The 9,921-nt window shown below is 40.4% G+C and overlaps 1 protein-coding gene across 2 annotated transcripts; it reads left to right on the top strand.

The window, feature by feature from the left end:
- Positions 1-5,315: 5,315 nt before the first annotated feature.
- myf6 (myogenic factor 6) lies at positions 5,316-9,533 on the top strand. Of its 2 annotated transcripts, XM_018661919.2 has the most exons (4): positions 5,316-5,444; positions 8,066-8,546; positions 8,964-9,057; positions 9,153-9,533. In XM_018661919.2, the coding sequence occupies exons 1-4, from the start codon at positions 5,422-5,424 to the stop codon at positions 9,260-9,262; spliced, it is 708 nt and encodes a 235-aa protein (XP_018517435.1). In that variant the 5' UTR covers positions 5,316-5,421; the 3' UTR covers positions 9,263-9,533. The 2 variants fall into 2 exon arrangements, with proteins under 2 accessions (XP_018517435.1, XP_018517426.1); XM_018661910.2 differs by lacking the exon at positions 5,316-5,444 and having other exon boundaries at positions 7,933-8,546.
- Positions 9,534-9,921: the final 388 nt, after the last annotated feature.

Below are 9,921 nucleotides of genomic sequence, written 5' to 3'. Positions count from 1 at the left end.
AGGGCAGATGCCATCAGTGTTCCCTCCCCTTTCGCCTTTGAAACCCAAGCCCCCCGCTCTAACCCTCAGCTCAGGGCACGAGTGAGAGGAGCCGTCTGTTAGCTTAGCTCGAGAGACAGTTACTCCCCACTTTTGTTTGACCACCGTTGAGTCTAGCCTGTGAGTTGGAGGGAGCCGGGCCAAAAAGATTAGCTGGTGTTTTCAGTGGGAGATGCTATCATTACAGGCGTATAGGGCTTGTGATACTGGCTGCTCCTGGCTGTCTCACAGCTTGGTTGGCCCAAGGAGGGGAGCCATTGTTTGTGCAAGACTTTAGCCTGGACTGGCACTCTTCCAGCCTTGTGCAGCGATGCAACTATGCATTTGTGCATATAGTACCATTTTTACTCTTGTTGTGAACATAGTGTGTAGCAATTTCAGCCTTCTTGGAGTGTGGTCTCCTGGAATTTTATGAGATTTTCACGCTTGAAAAATTCAAATGCTCTCTGTATGGCACTCTGACAACCTGTCTAATTCCCAGCTCCTGCAAAATGGTTTTCAGCTGTGAAAGAATTTTTCATTTTCAGCCAAAATGCTACTTCTCTAAACTTAAGTGAGAACCCTCCTAATGTATGTAGCACGGTAATGGTAATGGCACGTCCAGTTTGTGTAATTGTGAAATCATCAATTTTCTGCTCATAATTTGGGGCAGCAGTTTGAAAACGAGGACTGACAAGATGTAAGTAGCTAGCTTGAGTGGTAATACATGAGTGTGAATACAAATAGAAGTTTTAGGTGAGACATGCCTTATTACTGACCGTACTGAGGTCAAAGTGTCCTCTGGAAAGTAGATGGGGTTTAGAGGGAGGAATGCTGTCTTTTGCTAAGAAGATTACTTTTTCAGAATGCTATTAATAGCATGCACTGGTATGACATGTGAAATTATTTCTGGCTGGTAATGAAACTGGCTAATAAGCAGAGCCATAGAGAGAGAGAGAGAATTTCTGCTCATTGTAACCACCTGTTGCAGTCTTCGTGTCTGACCTTAGACGGCACATGAAATTTTTTCACTTCTCTGTAATGGCTCCTCTTCCTACTATGACTGACAGCTTTTCAGGCAGATCTGTTATATCCTTCAATATCAAAACTCATCTCATTAGGCAGGGCACAATTACAACTGATGAGTGACTCATCCCAGATAATTACGAATCACTTGAGTGACAAGCTAATGGGACTTTGCAACACTTCCATATTCCTAAGTCATCAACCAGCCTCGCCCTAAACCCAAAGTGTTTCCTTTCATGGTGTAGAAAACAAAATTCTTCCTCATGTTACAGCCTGGCATCACCAAATGGAGAATAATGCAGCAGTTTCTTGTAGTTGGCTTGTACATAGTGAATTTAAAATTCACACTGAATTTGAAGCAATAATTAACATTACTGCTACACAAACAGTTATTTAGGAATGAAACAAACAAACAATTACCAAATTCACTCGCAATCTTGGGAACAAGACCTCCAGTGAGAGTTTAAAACTATCAAATTATATATAATATACGTGCAAATTGTGTAACACACTGTTCCGTTTGGGATAAGATTATTACTTCCTCAGAAAGATCTCAGTGAAGTCACTCTAAAAACTGCAGAAATGATCCATCCATCTTTTATTTCCTCCTCTGGATCCATCTCTGATGAAAATCTGATGAAATATTTGCCACCAGTGTCCCAACATCTTTTCAAAAAATCCATAGCTTTATTGAGATATGAGCTCCTTTTCCCACTCATTCACCAGACCCTCTTTTTGCAGCAGAGTCAGTAGACTAGTGATCCTAGAGGTCAGGAGGTCGTGATCCCAGGTGAGGCATTGTCATCGGGCCCATGACCACGGTACTTAACCTCTGATTGGCTAATTCATATCCCAGGTGTGGAGCTGGGTTATATACGGTGTGTCCGTCACGGTGCTCAGGGTTTCCTCTAAAACAGCCCAATGAGTGCGCAGCCTGTCTGAGGCAGGGGGTCCAGTTAAGACAGGGGGAGGCGTTTGATGAGGGGGAGGAGAGCTGAGAGAGATGAGGTCCTGCGGTTCATGTTCATTATCAGCTCTGTTTGTGACCCCCATGTCAGCACTAGTCCTAACTGGATCAACCTTCTAACACCTGCTAGAAAGAGAAAAATCACATGGACATGACCTGTGTGAACAAGCTCCTACTGTATATGAAAACATGACAGGCATAGTGGTTTGAGGTTTTTCAGACTGTCTAAAAAGCTGATATGAGTTAAAGAGGTTAAGTTAAATATTTCCTGCATTCAGTAAATGGGTCACTGACCACTGATATTATTAATGTAATGTGATTAATTATTACACATACTTCATCAGGTTGGAGGAAAATATGTGCTGCACTTCTCCTCGATTACATTTTTTAAGACATGGAGACAAAATAAAATATTGCAATAGTTCCACTAGTTCTTACAAATCATTAAAATAAACTTACTAAAATACTGAATGAATTAGTTGCTTCTTTAAAAATGATCCAATCATTATAGTTTGAATATATCTGCAGCACTTCTGTGTATCTCATTGTCTCTTTTTCGCTCCTCCCCCTGCACCAGATCATTTATTCACCTAAGAATTTAATGTCTGAATCTCTGAGTGCCACTGGAGGAGATACTGACTGCCCCTGCCGGGATCACGTCCTACTTTATATTTTGGAATATTGAAGCCCTTCTAAAGTGCAGAACTGCTTCTTTTTTTTTTTTAGACTTTTTCAACCTCATGAATTTCATGTGGCTGGAATCAGGGACACAGGGAGATGGGGGTGGATAAACCCACCTGAACTTATTTTACCCAACTCCTTATTTTCTATATCGAGTTTAGCACCTTAGATGCTGCCACACTGCTCTTTAAACTCATAATACAGCACTGAAATAAGAACTGAAAATGATGTAGGGTTGTATCCTATTATTTGTGTGGGTGTTTTTTTTTTTTTTTTTTTTTTGCTGAAGGAATATTTTGATATTTGAGGAAATAAGATTATCCCCTTCCTTATCAAGAATTAGACAAGAAGAATATGAGATTATCTTAGCATATAGACAGGAGGCACTGGGAAACAACTAGCCTGGCTCTGTTCAAAGTAAAAAAAACAAAACAAAAAAACAGTGACAGTCACTCTAAATTTTACAAATTAACACATTATATCTAGCATCACAGAGGAAGGCTAGCTGTTTCCCACTGTTTCTAATTTCATGCTAAGATAAGCTATAAGCTAACCACCTGATAGCTTGAGCCTCGCATTTAGCATTCAGACCTCTATGGTTCAGACATGGATGAAGGAAGTTACAGTGCCTAGCTAAGACATAGTACAGCTTATGATGCCCTCGAAGTGTGACTTCTCATTTTTACACTTAAGTCAAATTAAACAAACAAGATCTTCTGTGTGAATTAGTCAGCTTTAGAGGCGCTAGTTGTCAAATTTTGTTACTGTTAGACAGAACCAAGCTAGCTGGCTACCTGCTCCACTCTTTCTGCTAAGTTAAGCTAATGTCTCCTGGCTTTAGCTTCATATGTAATGGACAGCTATGAGAGTGGTATTAATCCTCTCACCCTGAGATAAAGAGGAAACACGTGTATTTCCCAAAATGAAATAAAACTGATTTTTAGCTTTTTGTAAGGGCCATTTTCTGTAAATGATATTTATTTACCTTTTCAACACAATCCAAAAAGACAATATAATAATAAGTTCATAAGTTCAGTATGTGTCAGTTTATACACACACACACACACAAACACATATATATATATACATACACACTCAGATTTTCAGTTCAGAGTTCAGACTGCAGAGCTGTTTGACTCTGAGCCTCTTTGGATTCCAGACAGATTTATGCTTCCCGCAGTCCATCCCAACTCCACCCTCTCGTTCCCTGAGAGGCCAGGTCCTATCGTTTGAGTTCCTGCCCAGGCTATCCCATGATTCTCCCTGACAGCTGAAGCGTCAACCCCTTGACACTGACGGGAATTTATGGTCCGCTCAGGATGCACAGTAGCCCTGGGGAGTGAATACAAGCTCGGGGCACAGCAGGGACACGACTCCATTCATCTCGAAAATGTGTATGTTTCATTGAAGCTCAGAGAACGAGGGCAACTATAGCTTGAAGTCAGACTTAATTTCATATTCTGTTATAAGCCTTTTGAAGCAACAGTTGATCTAATATATTCATCATCATTTTTCATTCATCATCATGTGTCACTTTTCCTTTGCACTGTCACTGTTTGTTAGCATGAAAATGATGAAGTAGCAGTGACAGGGAATGCACACACTCTCATTCCCTCTTCTGTATCGTACATATCATTCCTGCAGCATGACAAGCTCACAAACAGTGAACCAGCAATAAAAACTATATTGCTTTCTACAAGTGACTGCCCACGAGAATGCTTCTGAATAAAAACAACAAAAGAAATCTCATGCGTTTGGAATATTTTATTTGACAGCAGATTTCAAATATTTTACTAGAGTATATTCATCATTTTTATAAGCTTTCTATGGCTATGATTAATCATGCATGGATAATATTAAATAAATGAAAACTATACATCCTTATTCAGCAGTGACAGAATACTTTTTGGACATTACTATACTGTCAGCATCACAGTAATTAAGGTCTAATGATAATTATAGAGCATTATCTGACATTTTTATCTGAATATGTGTCATTAAATCAGTTCACATAACACAGTATTTTAACTTACACAAGCGGATAATAAAAGTTTCAACTTTTGCTGTAAGGACACTTCATTTTCATTGACAGAGCGTCCGAGCAGGAACAGGAATACAATGGGACCATGATTTGTTGCAGCAGATAAAGCACAGGTGTGATTAATAACAATCACACACCTGCAGAGCCAGGAGGAATACAAAGTGCAGGACACCGGAGACTTGTGTACTGCACTGCACATGCAGTGAGGTTCAGGCTGCTTGTGGGGAAATGTAGTGGCTTGGCCAGATACTGGTAAAAATGATCACATCCAATATATATATATAAACCAAGACATCAAACTTTTCCCTTTCTTCCCCAAAAACTGTTTCGTTTTAAACATAAAAACATTACAAATCTGAATTTAAACATTGCTGTGCACGCTGGCATTAATGTAAAGGGACACACACCTGTTACACCTGTGCTTTACCTGCCTGTTAAAACTCAAAATGGTTTGAGTAAAAAAAAAAAGACCTGTGTTGAGGACACTGTTTGATTGACAGCTTCTCAGACACAGTGTCACACTGTGACCTGCACAGGTGGAACTAATAACATTAATCAGGACCCTGTTCCATTGTAGTGTGGGTCAGTGTGCTCTTGAGTGGGTTCAGCCAAGTGGAAGGCGGCCATCGTTAATGATATTAGTCTCGCCTGTGTTTGACACAAAAGTCAGTGAGTGAGAGGGGAAGACATGAGGTCTATGCACTCCAAAAAGTAAGAGTATTAAACCTACATTAATTATTTTGTCATCTTATGTACTTGTAGAAGCTCCATGACCAGTAAAACTAGAAATAAACAAACAATATAATATTGATTTTGTTGGTGTTAATATGGGATGTTTAGAAGTGTCAGTAGTGGTGGCTTTGTGGCCATTTTTTCACTGGATTGTTATTGTGGTAATTTCAATTTTAAGATGTTATGAACTCCTGAGAGCTCCATATCAGGATTACAATAAGAGGCTGATATGAAATGTTTTTCCCACATGGCTGCTCTCAGAGACACTCTGTGCAATATGATGTGAATGCGGCATAACTGACAATTTATAAATGGGATGCTGTGTTGACTTGTAGTTTAGACACCTTGACAAATGATGAAAAGCACCCGTTACTCTTAGCCTTCCATGACAATGTAACAGTAGCCGGCTGGTGGAGAGGGATGGGACGTCCATAGGGTAAAAGTAAAACTCCACTGATTGTGCAACAGCGTGTTGTAGTGCACACAAGCTAAGCTGTGAGTGTTTCTCCCCCCTAAACAGTCCCTCTAAGTTCAAAAGTTGCTCTTCATATTTCAGTCATCAGGTTTTGAATAGTTACAATCTGACAGCATGTTTGCCCCTCTGCGTCTAAAGCTGCTGCCCGACCAGTCCTGTCCTGTTTCATTTCATAACACAAGGTCGTGCAGCCGTACATAAATAGGAATCCCTCACATTCCTGCCTGTGAAGTTTCCAATTGTAGACCTTTCAGGTTGCAGCAGAAATGCCACAGGCTATATATCACCTCCACACAGGCGTTTATCTCCTTTATGAATCTAAGATGAATGAGCCATGTTCCTATTTATACCGTCCTATACATGTGTTTCTCAAAGCTGTTTTGACTCTGCACATTCCAGTCTATTTATGTTGGAATTTTCTACAAGTTACAATCGGCTATACCATCCCCACCGGCTAAATCAGGCACAACCCGTCTGAAGTGTGTTTGGGATTAGATGGTTTTCTGTGTGTGAAAGATATCATAATCTCATGTATGGAGGTTAAAAACATTGTTCTACCGTAGTCTGGTTTGAGGACTATCCAGACCAATGGAGACACTAATTCACACTAATGAAAACACTTTAAACTACTTTAATCCGTCCTTTCCAACCCTTCAGTTAAAGATTTCTTAACACACCATAATGTTGTTGTACGCAGATGTAAGCGTCTTTTTCAACAATAAAAATTCCTGTGGGCATCCATTAGTGGAGGCTGGTGTAGAAATGGACGTTCAACAACAACACAGTAAAACACAGTTGTCATAAAATACTGTATGTCTACTGTATGTTTACAACTACATTACAGTGTGTTAATTGTGTGTGTTGCTAATTTTTCACATAGTGCTTAAATTGTTTGTGCTAAATGGGAGTTTCACCTTGGTAGTATTAGGATGGTGGCAGAAAATTAAGAGACGGATATCTGTAAACCAGAAGTACTGTGTAGATAGCACCGGGAGATTTTGCTTGTTTGTTGGTTGTGTGTGCATGTGTGTGTGTGTGTGTGTGTGAGAGAGAGAGAGAGAGCGAAGTTTGTAATTTAGCTGAACTGAGCCTTTAAGATAATGCTTTGTTACCACTTTTTTATGGCATACTTTATAAAGTGTATATACATTGTGACTAATGTTTAACTAATGACGTATTAATCAGTTATTAATGCTTTATAGTCAAGCACCAACTCATTTATATGGTCAGATTTTGGGGTTGCCAGGTCAGAAATCCATCTGCCTGCTGCATCTAATAAACTCTTTATCAGAGATGAAAACCAAAATATATTTCTGAACAACTTATTGACATTAATAACTGCAGAAGTCTATTAGAAAGTGAGGAGGCTTCAAACATTTATTAACGACTTGATAACATTTTTAAAGGGACACATGCATTGTTAGAGGCCAGAGTGTCGCAAGGTCACAGAAGAATTGTGCTGTATGTGTAACTTTAAAGCTTGTGTATGTGTAAAACTTTAAGTGTAGAGACTCTGTATTTGATTTGAAAAAACTCATTTGTCTTCCATGCGACTTAAATGTCAGCTGTCTTGTGTGGTGTTATTGTGTGTCATGTAATGCCACGGGGGATACATATTTTTCGCAACCTGGCAACCCAAAGGTTGCTCTTCCAAATGATGATATTAAAAGCAGTGACACATTAATATTTAACTGTTAAAAAACCTCATGTGTTGTAAGAATGTGACAGGTACTGTTTTGCCCTGTTAACTGTGCAACAACACTATTATGTCTTTCACTTTCTCATGTGACAGAGAAATGTCACTGTGCAGGCATTTTGTCCGGATGCAGATATTTAAAGCACCTGTCATGAAACCTGAGGTGACATTTCAATAGCTCGTGAGGGCCTTTAATGTATATTTATTTCCTACACAAAGTCAGTCGGTTGTAAAGACCCATTGAAAAAAAAGATGCTTGATGCAGTGTGACAGCCAAACTGTTGGATAGAGTTTCACATGCTATATATAAGCCTGGTGACTTTCTGTCCCTGCTGCTCTATTTAAATGCCACAGTCCCGCTGTCAAAACAGAGAGAGACGGGAGCAACAATATGATGGACCTTTTTGAGACCAACACTTATCTTTTCAGTGATTTGCGCTATTTAGAAGAAGGAGATCATGGACCACTACAGCACTTGGACATGTCCGGGGTGTCTCCTCTGTACAACGGCGACGACAGCCCGCTGTCTCCGGGCCAGGATAATAACGTACCGTCCGAGACCGGCGGGGAGAGCAGCGGGGAGGAACACGTCCTCGCGCCCCCGGGACTCCGGGCGCACTGCGAGGGCCAGTGCCTCATGTGGGCCTGCAAGATATGCAAGAGAAAGTCGGCGCCCACGGACAGGCGCAAGGCCGCCACGCTCCGGGAGAGGAGGAGGCTCAAGAAGATCAACGAGGCCTTCGACGCGCTCAAGAGGAAGACCGTGGCCAACCCCAACCAGAGGTTACCCAAGGTGGAGATTTTACGCAGCGCCATCAGCTACATCGAGCGGTTACAGGACCTGCTGCAAACGCTGGACGAGCAGGAGAAACCCCAAAACGGATCATCCCATAACTCCACAGAACACAGTGTAAGATGATACTGGATACAGCCGCCATGTCTTCCCATTAAGAGTCTGTCAGTGTGCCTGTGATATTCAGATGACTTTATAGGGAGATCATGATGACTCAATGATGTATTTGTATTCCCTGTTGTAATGTGTGTGGAGTCTGTTATTATTATTACATTATGATGTGTTTACTGCATGTTTATCCTCAGTATCACTGTGATATTTTTATTGCAGCTGAAGGATATTCAGTAATGAGATCACTAATGTCACTTCTTTTTCTATTAATATTTTCCCAAAATCGTATTTTTTAAAATTTTACTCATCACGTGTCAGTTTCCCAGCAACAGTCTTCCATTTCAAATCATATGTGTCTGTGAGATTTGATATAAACACTGACATGTATGTTCACTATGTTAGATAACTTTTGTATTTCAACAGATGGCTAGTCATGAGTACCACTGGAAAAAGTGCTCAGAGCCCTGGCCGACCTCTGCCGACCATTCCACTGCAGCCCTGACAAACCAGAGAGAAGGTAAACCTGTCAAACTTCACTCTCCATGAACAGAAAATACAACAAAATAAAACAAAGGTCAAGTGGGATTAAAGGTCAATTTCTTTTCTTTCCAGGAGCCAGTGAGTCCTCAGCATCCTCCAGCCTCCTGCGTCTGTCCTCTATCGTGGACAGCATCACCAACGATGAGAAAATCAGCATCAGGGAGGACGCCTCAGAAAACTGAAACTTTAATGAAGACATATTTTAAAAATTTCTAATTTCCATTGCTAAATTATTTCCACTGTAGTCAGCCATTCTGGCTTCTGTTTGCTATGTAGTCTTCATTTGTACAGCAGGAGCAACAAATGTGTACATATTTTATAAGAATGTGATGTCTAGATTTATTTATTTTGTATTCAAAGGCAGACAAACTCTTTAAAAACACTGATATTGTATTTAAATATTTGTACATAACTGACCAAGAAAATAAATAGCTACTTTTGCAGTATATTAAACCACGACTGCATATTCCTCATTCTCCAATGCTACACAGGTAATTTCCATCCACTTCACTGTGGTTGAATTGTATTTGACAAACAGAAGCAATGCGAGCGTCAGACCATATCCAGTCTATGATTTCTGCTTCTTTTTTTAAAATCTTGAAACATATCACTGTACTCCTCACTGCTTTAACAGTGGGTTACATAAACAAAAACATTAACAAAACCACCACCATCAACAACAGCCCCCCCCCCAACCCCCACCCCAACTGCTCCCCCTCCTTCAGCATTCACAGTTATTAGAAGTCCATAAAATCTGTCTAAACTGCCCTGGAATATTTTTGCTGCTGGGCTGCCCCTCTTTGTTCCAACTGGCATCCAGCAGCCCTGATCCCACGACAGT

This window comes from Lates calcarifer, linkage group LG18 (assembly GCF_001640805.2).
Source record: "Lates calcarifer isolate ASB-BC8 linkage group LG18, TLL_Latcal_v3, whole genome shotgun sequence".
Classification (NCBI taxonomy): Eukaryota; Metazoa; Chordata; class Actinopteri; family Centropomidae; genus Lates; species Lates calcarifer.
Note: the sequence above shows the minus strand (reverse complement) of the source record. Positions and strands in the feature narration are given on the sequence as shown.

Bases quoted from the DNA above. Each gene is read 5' to 3' on its own strand.
- myf6 (XM_018661910.2), top strand. From the start codon at position 8,028: ATGATGGACCTTTTTGAGACCAACACTTATCTTTTCAGTGATTTGCGC. The intron at 8,547-8,963 runs GTAAGATGATAC...GTATTTCAACAG, and splicing joins ATAACTCCACAGAACACAGT to ATGGCTAGTCATGAGTACCA. The intron at 9,058-9,152 runs GTAAACCTGTCA...TTTTCTTTCCAG, and splicing joins CCTGACAAACCAGAGAGAAG to GAGCCAGTGAGTCCTCAGCA.